This window comes from Monodelphis domestica, chromosome 4 (assembly GCF_027887165.1).
Source record: "Monodelphis domestica isolate mMonDom1 chromosome 4, mMonDom1.pri, whole genome shotgun sequence".
Classification (NCBI taxonomy): Eukaryota; Metazoa; Chordata; class Mammalia; order Didelphimorphia; family Didelphidae; genus Monodelphis; species Monodelphis domestica.
In genome coordinates this window covers 370,729,510-370,747,799 of record NC_077230.1, presented here as the reverse complement: position 1 = coordinate 370,747,799, position 18,290 = coordinate 370,729,510, and the positions used below count along the sequence as shown (strand labels likewise).

At 51.6% G+C, this 18,290-nt stretch overlaps 1 protein-coding gene across 1 annotated transcript in view; it reads left to right on the top strand.

Moving 5' to 3' along the window:
* FOXO6 (forkhead box O6) overlaps nt 1-3,327 on the top strand; it is a 31,691-nt gene extending 28,364 nt beyond the window's left edge. Inside the window, exon 2 of the mRNA XM_001381504.3 lies at nt 1,002-3,327. Within this exon, the coding sequence (XP_001381541.2) occupies nt 1,002-2,399 (1,398 nt within the window). The 3' untranslated portion in view covers nt 2,400-3,327. The remainder of the gene's footprint in view (nt 1-1,001) is intronic.
* Nucleotides 3,328-18,290: the final 14,963 nt, after the last annotated feature.

Here is an 18,290-nt window from a genome sequence, read left to right as displayed (position 1 = left end):
CTATCTCCCCACTCCTTTCTGCATCTCTTCACCTCTCTGCCCATCTCTCCACTCCTTTCTGCATCTCTTCACCTCTCTGCCCATCTCTCCACTCCTTTCTGCATCTCTTCACCTCTCTGCCCATCTCTCCACTCCTTTCTGCATCTCTTCACCTCTCTGCCTATCTCCCCACTCCTTTCTGCATCTCTTCACCTCTCTGCCCATCTCTCCACTCCTTTCTGCATCTCTTCACCTCTCTGCCCATCTCTCCACTCCTTTCTGCCTCTCTTCACCTCCCTGCCTATCTCTCCACTCCTTTCTGCATGTTTTCACCTCCCTGCCCATCTCTCCACTCCTTTCTGCATCTCTTCACCTACTCTGCCTATCTCTCCACTCCTTTCTGCCTCTCTTCACCTCCCTGCCCATCTCTCCACTCCTTTCTGCCTCTCTTCACCTCCCTGCCCATCTCTCCACTCCTTTCTGCCTCTCTTCACCTCCCTGCCCATCTCTCCACTCCTTTCTGCATGTTTTCACCTCCCTGCCCATCTCTCCACTCCTTTCTGCATCTCTTCACTTCTCTGCCCATCTCTCCACTCCTTTCTGCATCTCTTCACCTCCCTGCCCATCTCTCCACTCCTTTCTGCATCTCTTCACCTACTCTGCCCATCTCTCCACTCCTTTCTGCATCTCTTCACCTCCCTGCCCATCTCTCCACTCCTTTCTACATGTTTTCACCTCCCTGCCCATCTCTCCACTCCTTTCTGCATCTCTTCACCTCCCTGCCCATCTCTCCACTCCTTTCTGCATCTCTTCACCTCTCTGCCCATCTCTCCACTCCTTTCTACATGTTTTCACCTCCCTACCCATCTCTCCACTCCTAACCTGTCTTCATCTTTCCATCTCCCAATTCTGCTCTATATCTTCCTTCTTTTCCCTCATTCTCTCCTCATCTCTTTTACCCATCTCATTTCCCCCATCTCTGTCCTCATCTCTCCCTGCTTTCTTCTGCCTCCTCCCTGCAGAACTCCATTCGGCACAACCTGTCTCTGCACACTCGTTTTATCCGAGTGCAGAACGAGGGCACAGGCAAGAGTTCTTGGTGGATGCTGAACCCTGAGGGTGGCAAGACAGGCAAGACACCCCGGCGCCGTGCTGTATCCATGGACAATGCCAGTAAATTTCTGCGCATCAAGGGTAAGGCCAGCAAGAAGAAGCAGATTCAGGCGGTTGGGCCTGAGCGGGGGCCCCACAGTCCACCAGGGGTCCCCCCACCTGCTACCAAGTGGTCATCAAGTCCTGTCTCCCACGGCCCTGGCCCTGGCCCTGCTGGCGGTGATGACTATGAAGCTTGGGCTGATTTCAGGGGCCGGCCCCCACCTCCACCCCCACCAGGGTTGGGCTCTCGAATCTCCCCACTGCTGGCGGGTGGGGGGCAGCCAGATGAGCTGGAAGATGAGGAGGCAGCCCCTTCCTCTCCACTCATGTACCCTAGCCCCTCGAGTGCCCTGTCACCAGCTCTGGGCGCCGGCTGCTCTGTAGAGCTGCCTCGGCTAACTGACCTGGCTGGGCCTCTCAGTCTCCATGAGCCAGGCCTGGCCGACAGCCTCCTGGATGACCTCCGGGATGGCTACGGTCTGAGCCCACCCCCCCCACCGCCACCTGGTTTACGGGGCCGTGTTCCCCCAGCCCATGGCTACGCCTTCAGTGCCAAGTGTGGGGGTGCAGCTGGTGGCAGCAGTGGCTTGGGGGGCTCCTACTGCGGGACGATCTACAGCCAGCCTGCCTTGGGTCCGCTGCGCCGCCTGCCCATGCAGACAATCCAAGAAAACAAGCAGGCGGCCTTCGCACCCTTCCGGCCGGGTCCCTTGCAAGGCCTGCTGGCCTCCCCAGCCGGGCCACCCCCTCTGCCCCCAGCCAGGCCCCACAGATCTGGCTCCCTCCTGGGCGGGGGCCCCGGGGAGCTGGGGCTCTCGGCAGCGGCGGTGTATCCAGCCCACGGCCACCCCCCGCCCAGCCACAGTGCCTTAGCTCACCCCATCAGCCTTATGACGCTGCCTGGCGACGCCTGCGGTCTCGGAGGACTGGCCCACCCAGGCCATCCGGCCCCGTACGGGAGCGGAGGTGGGCCGGCGGGTCCCACAGGCCTGCTGGAGGCAGCGCTTCAGGGCCCCTACACAGCGGGCACCGGGGGTCACGTGCCGCTGGCCGGCCAGGACCGCTTCCCTGCTGACCTCGACCTCGACATGTTCAGCGGGAGCCTCGAGTGTGACGTCGAGTCCATCATTCTCAATGACTTCATGGACAGCGACGAGATGGACTTCAACTTTGACTCGGCTTTGCCCCCACCCCCCAGCGGCCTGGCCGTGGCCGCCCTGCCCAGCGGGCCCCCGCCCCCCAACCAGAGCTGGGTGCCGGGCTGAAGGAGGCCCCGGGGGGAAAGGGGGCTCCAGGACTCCCGCTGACGCCTGGGCACAGTTCGGGAGCCAGCCCCTCCCTCCTGGGCCCCGCATCTCGTCTCCTGGACCCCGACAGCTCCCACAGGGGCTGCCCTGGGCCGGGCTGGGCGTGGGAGACTCCGTCTTGCTGCTGCCATGGGGAGGAGAGGGGCCGAGCCCAGCTTCCCCCAACTCCCCTGCACATCCCTCCTTCCCGCTGCACAGCTCCCCCTCTCCCTGGCCCTGACGAGGGAGCACGGGGTCCAAGGCCTCGCAGCCCGCACTCCTGGGTCCTAGAGAGCCAGACCACAGGGGCTTGCAGGGAGGAGGGGAGGCCGAGGCCGCAGCTGCCCCCCTTGCCCACCCCCTAGGCCTCACCCCCAGCGGGGCCCGTTTTGTGCCGCTGTGCAGTACAGTGGGGTTGTCGTGTCCACTCTGTGTGGTGATAAGCGTTGTGTCCCTCCTCGGGCCAGGAAAGGCCAGAGAGGCCTGGGGGCGGTGGGCAGACAGGACCGGAGGGAACCCAGGAGGCTCCAAGGCTACCTGCTGGCGGTCCTGGGCCCCTCAGGGAGCACCCCTACTTAGTGGGTCCCTTCCCAAGCAGCCCCCACTGCTGACCTGGCCAGGCTCTGCCTGCTCATACCCAGCTCCCCCTTGGCTCTTCCTGCCAGGCCCTCCCCCACAATCCCCCTTCCCTATGCCCCCCCACACCAACCCTCCCCCCATATTTATAAGTGTCCAGTCTGGGTCTGGGGGGGGAGGGTGGGCGCGGTCGTTTCCCGCGCAAATATCGTAGGCAGTGTACCGTGGCCGTGCCGTTAGCGTGTGTGTGCGTGTGCGTGTGTACCATGTAAAGGCCGTGTATAGTGCATTGTACAGCATATTTTCATGAATAAAATTGTTTTAAATATTCTCAGGGTGTTGGGCTTGCTGGTGTGGGAATTCTAGGATTCTTGGGGGCTCGGGGAGCAGAGGGGGTGGTGGGAGTCAAGGGGTCCCCGACATCCGACGTCCGCGGGCATCTCTGAGCCCTGTCGGACTGCAGCACTGTAGCTCACGTTTCTTCGGTATAAGAACTCGTGTCTCTGTGTATGTGCCTTTGTGGGTGGCCCTGTGTGTCTGGGTGCAGGATGGGGAATTGGTCAGGGTAAAGGCAAGCAATTCAACTCCTGCTGCAAGAGGTTCCAGATGAGGAAGGCATTTCGCTCCTTGGGAGAACCCCCACACTGTCTCCTTCCCCCCCCCACACACACACATCATGGATGTCCCATCCCAAAGCCTCTCAGCCCAGCCTGGGGCTCACAGGGAACTCTCAGCAAGTATCTGCAGTGGGGAGGGGGAAGGGGGGAAGGGAGGAAGGGAGACCCCCACTCTGTGCCCCCACCACATACGTCTCCCCTTGGCCCCTCCATCCTTCAGGGCAGAAGTCTCTAAAGAAGCAAACCCCAGCGCCACCCCGCCCCATACACACACCAAGTACCTTCTCCCTGGAGCCTCAGCTGCATGATTTATTCATAAAAAAACCATTATTTATGCCGAAGAGAGAAGACAGGATGGGTTGGCTTTTTAAGTGCCTATAATGCATTCACTGGTCCTGCAGCCCAGACTCTTCCTCGAGAGGCAATTCACGCAGCGGAAAGAGCCCCAGACTCTGAGCCAAGACACCTGCTCCTGCCTCACCACTAATTCATGGGGTGACCTTGGCCAAGTCATTTCCGTTCTATGTGCCTCAGTATCCTCCTCTGCAAAATAATAAAAATGTATTGTAGAGGATTTAAAGCTTTCAAAAGACTTTACATTTGATATTCTTCATAACATCCCCAGGAGGTAAGTGCTTTTATTATCCCCATTTTACAGAGGAAGAAACCAAGGCTGAAAAAGGTTAAGTGATTTGCCCAGTGATACGCTATATTAGTAAGTGAACTGAGCTTTTCCTGACTCCAACATCAGCATTCTATCCGCTCTGGTACCTAGCTGCCCCCATGAAGGGGTTCAGCTAGACGATCTCTAAGTTCCTTCTCATTTGGACATGTTCTAAAGGCTCCATCAGCCCTACTAGTCCATATTTTCTGTTCTAAGGCCCATCCCTGCCTCCAGCTCTGACAATTCTCTGTTCTAAGGAACTCATGGCTCTGACATTATTGTATTCTAAGGGCCTTCTCAGCTCTGATGCTCCCTCTTCTGAGGCTTCTCCCAGCTCTGACATTCCCTGTTCTAAGATCTCTCCCAGCTCTGACATTCCCTGTTCTGAGGCTTCTCCCAGCTCTGACATTCCCTGTTCTAAGCTCTCCCCCAGCTCTGACATTCTCTGTTCTAAGGTCTCTCCCAGCTCTGACATTCTGTGTTCTAAGGTCTCCCAGCTCTGACAGTCTCTGTTCTAAGCTCTCCCCCAGCTCTGACATTCTCTGTTCTAAGGTCTCCCAGCTCTGACAGTCTCTGTTCTGAGGCTTCTCCCAGCTCTGACATTCTCTGTTCTAAGATCTCTCCCAGCTCTGACATTCTCTGTTCTAAGGTCTCTCCCAGCTCTGACAGTCTCTGTTCTAAGGTCTCTCCCAGCCAGCTCTGACATTCTCTGTTCTAAGGTCTCTCCCAGCTCTGACAGTCTGTTCTAAGGTCTCTCCCAGCCCTGACATTCTGTGTTCTAAGGTCTCTCCCAACCCTGACATTCTCTGTTCTAAGGCTTCTCCCAGCTCTGACAGTCTCTGTTCTAAGGTCTCTCCCAGCTCTGACATTCTGTGTTCTAAGGTCTCTCCCAGCTCTGGCATTCTGTGTTCTAAGGTCTCTCCCAGCTCTGACATTCTCTTTTCTAAGGTCTCTCCCAGCTCTGACATTCCCTGTTCTAAGGGCTCTTCCAGCTCTGACATTCCCTGTTCTGAGGCTTCTCCCAGCTCGGACATTCCCTGTTCTAAGCTCTCCCCCAGCTCTGACATTCTCTGTTCTAAGGTCTCCCAGCTCTGACAGTCTCTATTCTAAGGTCTCTCCCAGCTCTGACAGTCTCTGTTCTAAGGTCTCTCCCAGCTATGACATTCTCTGTTCTAAGGTCTCTCCCAGCTCTGACAGTCTGTTCTAAGGTCTCTCCCAGCTCTGACATTCTCTGTTCTAAGGTCTCTCCCAGCTCTGACATTCCCTGTTCTAAGGTCTCTCCCAGCTCTGACATTCTCTGTTCTAAGGTCTCTCCCAGCTCTGACATTCTCTGTTCTAAGGTCTCTCCCAGCTCTGACATTCTCTGTTCTAAGGTCTCTCCCAGCTCTGACATTCTCTGTTCTAAGGTCTCTCCCAGCTCTGACAGTCTCTGTTCTAAGTTCTCTCCCAGCTCTGACATTCTCTGTTCTAAGGTCTCTCCCAGCTCTGACAATCTCTGTTCTAAGGTCTCTCCCAGCTCTGACATTCTGAGTTCTAAGGCTTCTCCCAGCTCTGATAGTCTCTGTTCTAAGGTCTCTCCCAGCTCTGACATTCCCTGTTCTAAGGTCTCTCCCAGCTCTGACATTCTGAGTTCTAAGGCTTCTCCCAGATCTGAAATTCTGGGTTCTAAGAGCCCTCCCAGCTCTGACATTCTGTGGTTCTTCTCCAGCAAAAGTCACTCCCCCTTCATCACATCAGTGAGAGCACCAGCTATGGTGTTTGTTGACTGCTGGGGGATGGCTGTGAGGGGGGTCCCAGAATAAGAACCCTCTGTTGGGCCCCTTCTCCTATCGGCCTGTTCTGAAGCCTCTCCCTCTAGCCACTCAGTCAGAGTAGGCTTCAAAACCTATTCTTATCCTAGTGATTGGAAGGCCAGAACTGGGGCTTCCCCTAACCTTCTGTTCTCCATACGAAAGGAGTCCATGTTGAAGAAAGGATGAACCAAGAGATAAACATCTCCTACCTCATATCTGGGATTTGCTTAGAAAAATGGGAGATCTCTATTCAGTTCTGCCACCATTAACTAGAGCCACGTTCCAAGCTCAGCCCCTCTCAATGCCAAATCCTGAACCCAGAACCCAGATCAGCCTGTAGCCTACCTCAGACCAGTGTCTCTATCACTCTAAAATGGAGAACCTCAGAAACACCATTTTCTCTCCCCTGAGGAAACCTCTCTCCCTCCTTGCTAGCAGAGCCCATTTCAGGAATAAGAAACCCAGAGAGAACTCAATGCTATTTCCATATCCACCTCCCCAAGCACTGAGTTCTCTCCAACTAGAGCCTGGCCTCCCACATACCAAGTAAGCTGGAGCTAGAACCCTCCAAGCATGCAAGGGAGGAGGTATACACATACCCTACCACTGCCTGAGGATGCCAAGAGATGCCACTTGGTGAAATTTATCCCTTTCTCCCACCCCAGACACAGTCACACTTTAGGTACATCAGATATATCACCAAACATTGAACTTAGAACCCTAAATGTCAAATCCAGAGGGGTCCTAGAACATAGACTGCCAGAGCAAGACAGGACCTTAGAGCCAAAAAAGGGGGGGGCTTAGAAAATAGAAGTACAAGAATGAAAGGGATACAGACTGAGAGGAATCTTAGAACATGGAATGTCAAAGCTGGAAGGACCCTTACAACATGGAATGTGAGAACTGGGAGGGCCCTTAGAACAGAATATCAGAACTGGAGGGCACCTTAGAACACAGAATGTCAGAGCTGGGAGAGACCTTAGAACACAGAATGTCAGAGCTGGGAGAGACCTTAGAACACAGAATGTCAGAGCTGGGAGAGACCTTAGAACAGAGAATGTCAGAGCTGGGAGAGACCTTAGAACACAGAATGCCAGAGCTGGGAGAGACCTTAGAACAGAGAATGTCAGAGCTGGGAGAGACCTTAGAACAGGGAATGTCAGAGTTGGGAAAGACCTTAGAACAGGGAATGTCAGAGCTGGGAGAGAGCTTAGAGCAGAGGATGTCAGAGCTGGGAGAGACCTTAGAACAGAGAATGTCAGAGTTGGGAGAGATCTTAGAACAGGGAATGTCAGAGCTGGGAGAGACCTTAGAACAGGGAATGTCAGAGCTAGGAGAGACTTTAGAACCCAGAATGCCAGAGCTGGGAAAGATTCTTAAAACAGAGAATGTCAGAGCTGAGAGAGAGCTTAGAACGCAGAATGTCAGAGCTGGGAGGGCCCTTAGAACGTAGAATATCAGAATCCGGAGGGATCTTAGGACACAGAATGTCGGAGCTGAGAGGAGCCTTCAGACATAAAATGTCGGAACTGGGAGGAGTCTTGGACTAAAAGAATGATGATAAAAGATAAAATGGAATATCAGAGCCAAGAGGGATATCAGAAATTGTCTTTCCCAACCCTTCTCATAATCGTCATTCCTCCCCCCCCCCCCCGTCTCTGTCTGTCTGTCTGTCTATCTGTCACACACACACACACACACACACATACACACACACACACACACACACACACACACACACAGGCTACAGGCTCTCACACCCACTTAGGAAGTCTCAGCCTCCTTACAAATTTCTCTTCCCACTCATCTCCTTTGGGGGTAAGAATCTTCTCTCATGTAAACAGGAGTTTGGAGACAGAGGGAGGGGAGCCAGAGCCTTCTGCACAGGTGACCCGCTCCCCCCACCACACGTAGGCAGCCAGGCATCTCGGGCCCCAGCAGGCAAGGGGTTAAAGCCATTTGGTGGTAGAGCCAGAGCCATTAGGCCCAATAATTATGAAATTATCAAGGTGCTCAGGTGACTGCTAATCTCACACATACTGTTCAGCTCCCCGGCTAATGAGCTGAAGAACTCCCGGGCCTCATCCTTCTTGTTGAATGGTGCCCTGCAATTAATGAGCTTCCTGGAAGCCCAGCAGTGTGGGGGCCGGCGAGGGGGCCAGGGGAGCTAGCAGGCGGCTTGCTCCTTCCTTCCACCCCACTGCTCCCTGGCCCCCAAAGCCACAGTCCCACTAGCTATTTTTCAAGGCTGGGCCTCCCTGCCCAGGTTGGCACAGCCGATGGGCCCTTAGAGGACCGGAGATGGAGGTAGGCGGATGGGGGGGGGGTGGGAAGGATTTGGAGGAAATTGGTAAGACACAGGAAATTGGGGCCGTGGAACCTGAGACGAACTTGAAGGATAAGTGGCCAATTCCAGAGCCCTTATGACTGTCTGACTTTAGAGAAGCAACCAGAGAGAACCCTAGAGAGCAAGGGACCCCATATGGAGGAAGGAGCATGGTGATGAGAGTGATAATGAATGATGCTGACAGTGATGACGGTGGTACCCGAAGAGGTCTGGAGTTGGAAAGAGTAAGGCATCTCTTGATAAGGGTGATTCTTCAGGGACCCCCAAATCCTAGAGCTGGTGGAAGCCTAAAAAGGCATGGTTTCTTCCCCAGCCAGAGCTGGGAGCGCCCTCAAGAGGGTCTAAGCCCCTGTTTCCAGACAAGTGGCCCCTGGTGTAATGGAAAGGGGAGAAGCGGCTTTCCTTCCTAAGACATCTCTTCAGGGCTCCTCGCAGCAGTTAGGAACCTCATCAGCTGGCCACTGGTCCTTCAGAAACCACATGAGACTCTCGCTCAGGCATAGGGTGGGCGGCATATGCCCTCCTTAGAAGAGGGATTAGTGAGTGCTCATGAGGTGTGATAGAGCGCCTCCTCCAACCATCCCCCAAGTATCCATCCAGGGTCTCCCAATGTGGGGGTCGCTCCTTAGGGCCAACTGAGGAGGGACTGAAAATACAGAGAGAGAGGACAAGGAACCCTTAATCCAGCCTCGCCCAGGACCCTGCTTTCCCTCATTTAATTGACCCGTCCTCACCCACTGGCTCACCCTCAAGCACCCACACAAGATGGCGGCTGAGATCCCATCCACCTGCCAAGTTCTGATTCTCCGAAGCCACCCTCACCCTTTGCCCTCAGCCATTGACTTAGTCCTGCTCATTCATCCATATTTCTGGATTTAACTCAAGCCTAACCATTGACTCATCAACTCATTCTCACCTGTGGTCCCCGTCCAGAGAACGAGAGTCCCCCCGAGTGCCGGGCGTAGCCCAGGGCTCATACAAATTCACTGGTACATGTATGTGTGCTCACATAGAGACACAGATACACCTCCCAGGGGGCACTGGGGCAGGCAGGCTTCCTGCCTTAGCTGGGGGAGTAAACAGGCACGGCACCCTCCCTGACATCCGGAGTGGGTCTGGCCCTCCCCTGGGAGCAGATTGTTGTCTCGGAGGGGGTCTGGAGGAGGATGGAGTCGGTGAGGGGCCTGTGATGCTATTCCCCCTTCCCGGGGGGGGGGGCTGGGGGCCTGGGATCTGAGGCACGCAGGAGCGAGGGGTTTCCCAGCTCCAGCTCCCATCCCCTCCCTGGAGAAGAAACCTTGCCATCTTGTTAGGCACTCATTAGAGCTGAGGAGGACGGACAGGAGGGGAAGTTGCCGAGCCTTTGATGCCACTCGAGTGCAAGGATGTCGGCTGTCTCCCCCCTCCTCCCTCCCCCTGCCTGCCTGCCTGCCAGCTCCGCCGCCAAGGAGCCCGGGAAGCCGCCTTTGCCAACTGGCGATAAATTTCATGAACATCATAAACGTAAGTGGTTTCTGGAGAGCAGGGCAGATTGCACATAAAAGTCCCCCTTCTGTCCCTGGAACGGGGGAGGCCTTTCTTGGCAATTGGAGCCCCACACGTCGGCTCCCAGGCTTCCAGGGCAGAGGGGCTGCCAATTGTATCTCTAGGGGCTACCTCCCCCTCACCCCTCCCAAACACACACAGCCCTGGGGCCCCGACTCTGGGGGCCTTAGCCAAGGGTAAGGAAGCCTCCAGAAGGGCTGAGGCCCAGGCTGGGGGGAGAGGGAGCCATTCACCCCAGGCCCGCCCTTCGGAGCCCCAGGCATGCCAGGGAGCTCCTCTCTGGGAAGGGTGAGAGGAAGCGGATGCAGAGGTCTCCAGGGGCCTCGCCACCCTTACACACCCAGAACCCTACGGGACCCTGCCCAAAGGCTTTGCCAGGAAGACTGCCGAGCCCAGGGATGGGGGGAGGCAGGGAGCGGAGAGCACAGGGAGGACTGGGCTCAATTCTGCCTCTGCCTGGATGGCTGTCCCTGACATTCCTTTATCGTTTGAATGTTGACAAAGCATTTTCCAGGCCTTGTCTCAAGGACCCCCTTCATGCCATGTGGCAGGTCCCTAATGTGTGATTAGCCCCATTTTCCAGAGCAGGAAGTTGAGGCTCCTCATCCACGGCCACATAGCTAGGAAGTATCCAGGGATGGGGAGTGAATATAAATCATGATAGCAAACATTTTTGTGCTATTTCTGGTGCTATTGTCATGCCTATTTTACAGATGAAGAAAATGAGGCAGATAGTTGAAATGATTTGCCCAGGCGCACATGGCCAGAAAGTATCTGAGGCTGGACTTGAATGCAGCTCCCTTGACTCAAATCCAACATTCTATCTCTGCACTCTGTTGGTTCTTAAAGGATTTGCAGCTGAAAGGCACCTTAGAGGTCTTCCCATCCCACCTCTTCATTTTATAGATGAGGAAACAGGTCCAGAGAGAGGAAAGCCTTAGTCTCGTTATCTCTAAAATGGGGATAATACGCCCTATAGTTCCCACTCCCCAGGGTGTTGTGAAAAGCAAAGAAGATACTGTTTGTAAGTCACTTTATGACCCAACATGCCATGTAAATTCAGCCATGACTGTAAAGGGAACAGGGAAATGGAGAATTGGGATTTCCCAGGCTGAGGCCTCAGGTCTCTGCTCCTATCAAAGTTCCCCCAGTCCCGATCAAAGCCTGTTACCCCCTAGAGCCTACCAAGGCTCCCCTTCCCCTCTTCCTCCTGCCCCATTGCCAGGAAAACTTGAAGCTGAAGGGAAGGTCGCATTCCTGTTTATAGCCCAGACTGGCTTGCTGAGGAATCATGCAGCTGCTGAGACCCTTTGAAGCAAGACCAGAGAAAGTGGGGGGCCCCATGGGCCAGCTGTGCTAGGCTTCCCATACTTCTAGGCTCCCAGTCCAGGTCTAAAGGGATGTAATGAGAAAAAACTTACATTTTTGGCTTTGTATCCATTGTGTCTGGCATGTAGTCAGTGTTTAATACATGCTGGTTGAGTGCTTGCTTCGGCAGCCCAGATACTAAAATGATATATGCTCATTGAGGCAACTGAGTGGTCCAGATCTGGAAATGGGAGGTCCTGGGTTCAAATCTGACCTCGGGCACTTCCCAGCTGTGTGACCCTGGGCAAGTCACCTAACCCCCATTGCCTAGCCCTTACTGCTCTTCTGCCTTGGAACCAATACTTAGTATAGAGTCTAAAACAGAAGGTGAGGATAAAAACAAAACAAAACCGCCCGCTTATTGAGAGTGTTCAAGTCCTCTCTACAATCTCCACAATTTCTCCTCTCTGCTTTCCACTTCATAGCTTTAGCTATCACTCTACTTCAGGCCCTCATCATTTCTTGCCCTTACTGTTGCCGCCATCTCTTGCCTGGTCTCTCGGTTTCTTCCCCCTTCCCTTCTTGGGCAGGCGGCCAAAGACACCTTCTTAAGGCATGGTCCGATCATGGCCCTTCCTTGCTAAAAAATCCCTGGCGGCTCAATTTATCCACAGAATAAGATTCAAATTCCTTAGCCTAACAATCAAGGTCCATTGTAATCCATCCCCTCTCCCTCCTTAGGCTTCGGCTTTCCCATCGGGCACCTTTGAATATTAGGTTCTGGCTGGGCCAGTGGAACCATTGTTCCCAGACTCTGCTTACGCCATTCTCCCTGTCCAGAAAGCCCTCCCACTTTCCCAACACCCAAGCTGATCCAGGCTGCCTGGCAAAGCCCAGCTTAAGCTTAAGCCCTACCGAGGACTGTGGGAAGCTCTTCCTCCTCTGAGTCTTTATGGTCCATTCCCCAAGCACAGAGAACACAGCATCTTTCCTAGACAAGGCTCCATCTCCCCACCAATGGACAGGAACTCGACAAATCCTGATTAGTTGTTCACAATAGTAATTAATCAATTCTAAATAAGTCATCTTCCATTCGACTCCTCTGATGCCTCCTGGCCTCTCAGTTCTATACCATCCAACAAACTAGACAATGACCCCCCAAAAAATAAATGCCCGCCCTCAAGAAGCCTACATTCTCTGAGAGAGCTCTGGCGGAGCTCATCAGGCTTTAAGAATGGACCCAGAAAAAGACCTCCTGTCTCTCCTCCAAGGACCACCCGAGTGCAACAAGCCCCATCACCAGGTGGATCACCGGGTGATGGCATTTTTCATCCCAAGCAGCTTCCTAAGACAATGTATGCTGATAAAGCAGCTGTAGTCTACGGTGAGTAAAGAAATGCCCACGCCGGCGAAATCCAAGATTCTCTTTGTAGCGGGACAGCTAGGTGGCTCAGGACATAGAGCACGGGGCTTGGAATCCGGAGAATTCATCTTCATCATTTCAAATCTAGTCTCAGACACTTCCTGGCTAGGTGACCCTGGGCAAGTCACTTAACCCTGATTGCCTCCCTTTCCTCATCTGAAAAGGGAGCAGAAGAAAATGGCAAACCACTCCAGTATCTTTGCTAAGAACACCCCAAATGGGGCTCAGTGGATTGAGAGCCAGACCTAGAGATGGGAGATCTTGGGTTCAAATCCCTAGCTATGTGACCCTGGGCAAGTCACTTAACCCCCATGACCTAGCCCTTATCTCTCTTCTGCCTTGGAACCAATACACAGTATTGATTCTAAGATGGAAGGTAAGAGTTTAAAAAAAAAGGAAAGGAAAGGAAAGAAAACTCCAAATGAGGTCACAAAGGACCAGAGAAACTAAAACATCTGAACAACAAATAATAATTAAATTCATTATTGTTGATGAATGATTAATCAATCAGACAGAAACAGAAAACCTCAGAAAAGGTAAGCTGAAGAGACACAGAGATGGAGAGAAAGGAGACTAAGCCTCTAAAGAAAAGACACAGAACCAATCTTTTAGAAAGTGGGCCCAGAACAATTGACTTGGAGTCAGGAAACCTGGGTTCAGATCCCAACTCTGTGGTTTACCTATCAGACTTGGAGCAAAACACTTCATATGTTTAGGTCCCAATTTTCCCCATTGCTTGTAAAAAGCAATGGACTTAAGATCCAGGCCCAAAGATGGGAGGTCCTGTGTTCAAATCTGGCTTCAGACACTTCCTAGCTGTGTGACCCTGGGCAAGTCACTTTACTCCCATTGCCTAGCCCTTACCTCTCTTCTGCCTTAGAGCTGATCCATAGTATCAAGTCTGACAAAAAGTAAGGATTTTTAAAAAATCATTAGACTAGATCCCACATAGATTCTAAGGGCCCTTCTGATTTGAGATCCCATAATGTAATCATAATGACAATAAGCACAATATTGCTTTAGTTAGACAATAGGAAAGAACATGAGTTTGTGGAATCAGAGGCACTGGGTTTGGATCTCAGAATCCTACTTTTTATCAGGGTGATTTGGGGCAAATCACATACCATGTCTGGGCTGGTTTCCCCAAGGAGTTGGACTACAAAGAATTTGCTCTTCCTTCTAACTCAAAATCCCATGATTGTGAATTGTAAATTTTAATAGCTGCCCTTCTCCCATCCTGGCAAATTCCCATCAGCCCCTCCCCTTCTGATGGGGGAGACGATGGATACAAAAAGAATATTGTCTCTTCACTGAGCACCTATGAAGGAGGGGGGAGGGATGAGAGAGAAAGCAGTCAGAGGTGACTCCAAGATGACGACAAGGAGGACGATGGGCTCTTCATCAGAGATGAGACAAGTTTGAAGAGGAGGATTATTTAATGATCTAATTTCAGCAAACTTTTATTGAGCTATGTGTAAATCAAGGCAGAGGTGTCAAACATAGGCAGACTCCCTAGTTTGGCCAGAACCAGGTTTAAATGAAATTGGGGGATAGCTAGATGGCTCAGTAAATTGAGAGCCAGACCTGGAGACTGGAGGTCCTGGGTTCAAATCTGGCTTCAGACACTCTCCAGTTGGGTGACCTGGGGAAAGTCACTTAACCTCAATTCCCTAGCTCTTGGTCTTCTTCTGTCTTGGACCCAATACTATTAATGCTAAGACAGAGGGTAAGAGGTTTTTTGTTTGTTTGTTTGTTTGTTTTTAATGTGATTGGGAAATTTTTAGCAAAAGAGATAAAATAACAATAGAATATAGATAATGTTAATATGTGGTTTTCTAAGGCTGTATGCATCTGTAGGTACCCTTATATATGACCTCTTTTCTATTTGAGTTCTATACCAGTGGTGAGGGAGATAGAGGATCAGTGCCTTGGAGACTAGAAGAAATGAATTCGAATCTTGCCTCTGATATAGCGACTCTATAGCTCTGGCAAATTATTTAACTTCTCCCAGACTCACTTTCCTCATCTGTGACAATAATGTAGCCTATTTCACAGAGTTGCTGTTGTGAGGATCAAATGAGATAACTTGCACACGGGGTTCTGCAAAACTTCTAACGTTATATAAATTCATGCTACAATTACTAGATTATTAGAAGAATGTGGCATTAGCCCAGGCAAGGGTTAAAGGGAGCCTACATTAGAGTGGTGGCTTGGCTATGTGAGTGGAGAGAAGGGAACTGAGAAGACTTGGTAACTAGTTGGGTACAGATGATTCACACATTCCCAGGCCAAGGCTCCGTGGGATATATAGGTGAGGATGTCAAACAGATGTGGTGTGTAGCCAGAAGGGGAGGAAGAGACAGAGAAAGGGGTAGACACAGAGGCTGGAGAGCTGGGAATGAACAAGGGGCAGCATCTGGAAGGGGGTCGATGCTGTCAGATGCCACAGAATGTCTGAGGTCCAAGAAGAGGCCATCAGATTCACTGATGATAATCATTGCCTCTTAAATATCACTTTAAAGTTTGCAAAGGACTTTGCACCCATGAATTTATTTGACCTGCACAATTCTGTGAAGCTGGTAAGACTAGGCACTGGCCTTGTGATTTCATTGATACAGCCTACTGAGTAGAGAAAGGAGAAAGGACCCACATCCTGGAAAGCACCCAGCCTGAGAAGGAAGGGAACTCCAGGGGTGGAAGCGCTGGCTGGCACCAGGTAAAAAGCAGCAAAAACAGTGAGGACATGGAGACAAACAAGAAAACCCAAAGGGAAGACTTAGAGACAGAAAGAAAGATAGAGGCAATGAAGAAAAGAAGAGAGAAATGAGGAAAAAGAAAAGTACACTGTAGTAAGAAATTGAGATAATCAGAAACAGGTGGGAATTGTCTGAAATACAGAGAAAGAGACAGAGGCTCTAGGAGACCAAAAGAGTGAGAGCTAGAGAAGAGATGGAAAATAATACAAGATACAGAGAAGATAAAGAGGAACAGAAATGGGGCAAAAGGGGAGCAAAACAGAAATAGACAAAAGACAAAAAAGCATAATAAAGGAAAAGAGAGAGAGGAGTAAGAGAGAGAAACAGAGATAGACAAGAGACAGAGATAAAGAGAATAACAATAAAGGGGAAAAGGAGAAAGGGGAAGAGAGAGAGGAGATGGAAAATGGCACAAGATACAGAGAGAAGATAAAAAGAGAAACAGAAATGGGGTGCAAAAGGAACAAAACAGAGATAGACAAGAGACAAAAATAGAATAAAGGAAAAAAGGAGAGAGGGAAAGAGAGAGAGAGGAAGAGAGGAGAGAGAGAGAGAGAGAGAGAGAGAGAGAGAGAGAGAGAGAGAGAGAGAGAGAGAGAGAGAGAGAGAGAGAGAGAGATGGAGGAGGATGGATGGAGAGAGATGCCACAAATGTCTGAATGAGCCAGATGATAAATGAAGGACCAGGGTGTTGAGTAGATTGAATTACAGGAGGTGAGCAGAAAGCCAGCAAATAATGAAGCTGAATAGGATCTGGGAAAAGATGAGGTGTGTACACTGGAGAGGGGGCTGATAAGAAAGACAGCTGCAGAAGGGAGGAAAGAGAAGAGAAAAAAATTGGCTCCCCACAGAGTTTGTGGCACCTTTGCAACTTGTCAGACCTTTCTTACCTTAGCCAGCTTCTTTGGACTTGGCCTTAACCACGGACCTGAGCCCCAATCTGAACCTAGTTGAGACAGCCCCAAATTTCATAATAACCCTCACCAGACTCCCACCCTGAACTTCATCCCCAGTTGCAACCTAATCTCTAAACTTTCAGGCCAGTGCTGTCCCCAAACTTCCAGTCCCTCAGCTCTATGCTCAGTCACCTCCTCCAAGCAGCCTCAGCACCCAAATGCCACCAGTCCTGGGACTTGGCCCAACTCTGAGCCTGAATTAGAAGTACTGGATGATCACATTCCAGATTAGGCAGACAGAAAGACTGGTCAGAGCACTCTGTGTGGGGGGTGAGGGGGTGGAGGTGTCCCAGAGATACCTCCCAAAATGCCTTTCTTCTTTCTCTCTCTAGAACTGACACAGGACTGGGATATGGGGAGGAAGGGTCAGACACAAGCAAGTTGAGGTGCCCTTTATTAAAAATCTTTGAGAGGGAGCAGCTGGGTGGCCCAGTGGGTTGAGAGCCAGGTCTGGATATGGAAGGTCCTGGGTTAAAATCTGACCTCAAACACTTCCCAGCTGTGTGACCCTTTGCCTAGCTCTTACCACTCTTCTGACTTGGAACCAATACACAGGATTGATTCTAAGGTGGAAGGTAAGGGTTTATATAAAGAAAAAGCATCTCAAGAGATCTTTAAAAATGTTAACATGAAGGGGCAGCTGGGTAGCTCAGTGGATTGAGAGCCAGGTCTAAAGACAGGGAGTCCTGAGTTCAAATCTGGCCTCAGACACTTCCCAGCTGTGTGACCCTGGGCAAGTCACTTAACCGCCATTGCCTAGCCCTTACCATTCTTCTGCCTTGGAGCCAATCCACAGTATGGATTCTAAGATGGAAGGTAAGGGTTTAGAAAAACAAAGACTTGGGGCTGGACTGGGTGACTCCCAGTTAGAGAGGTTGTAGGGGAGATTCTGGCTCATGTACAGATTTCTGTTAGATGACCTCTGAGACTGCAGAATTTTAGAGTCCATTGGGGCTGGGGGTGGAGGTGCAGGGCTTGGCCCAGCTGGAGGGCCAGGAAGCCTTGGCTCTATTGCCCACAGTCCTCAGGCGAGAGGGAGGGAGTGGGGGAGGGGCAGAGGGGTCTGGGTGGCCCTGACATTCTCCTAATTGTCTCCCTGTGTGATGAGCGGTTCCTCCTCTAGCCTGCGACAGATCAAATTAAATGTGAGCCTCACTCAGCAGCCCCTGCTCCCTGATTAGATTGGAAAATACCACATTTAAATATCTTAGCATTTGTGGGCATTAGGGACTCAGAGACACTGATTCGGAGACAGAGAGACAGTTAAAGGGAAGCCGAGAGACAGAGGCAGAAAGTCATCAATTCCTGCAGCCAGATAAAGAAGGGTGAGAGGCAGAGAGAGAGAGAGAGACATCAGCTGCTCCTGGAGGCTCAGAGGACTCAGAGAAAGGGAGATCTGAAGAAACAGAGACAGGCAGAGAGACACCGACCCATACAGGCAGGCAGAAAGGGAACGAGAAACACAGAGCCTGAGATAGGGAGACACTCAGAAACTGAGACAGACAGAGAGACAGAGAGAGAGAGACAGAGACAGAGACAGAGACAGAGACAGAGACAGAGACAGAGACAGAGACAGAGACAGAGACAGAGACAGAGAGTGATGGAGACAGAGACAGAGACAGAAACAGAGAGTCAGAGAGAAGAAGAGAAAGAGAGAGAAGGAGGGAAAGAGAGATGGAGGGAGAGAGAGAGAAGAGGGAGAGAGAGAAGAGGGAGGGAGAGAGACAGAGAGACAGAGACAGAAACAGAGAGTCAGAGAGAAGAAGAGAAAGAGAGAGAAGGAGGGAAAGAGAGATGGAGGGAGAGAGAGAAGAGGGAGAGAGAGAAGAGGGAGGGAGGGAGAGAGACACAGAGAGACAGAGACAGAGACAGAAACAGAGAGTCA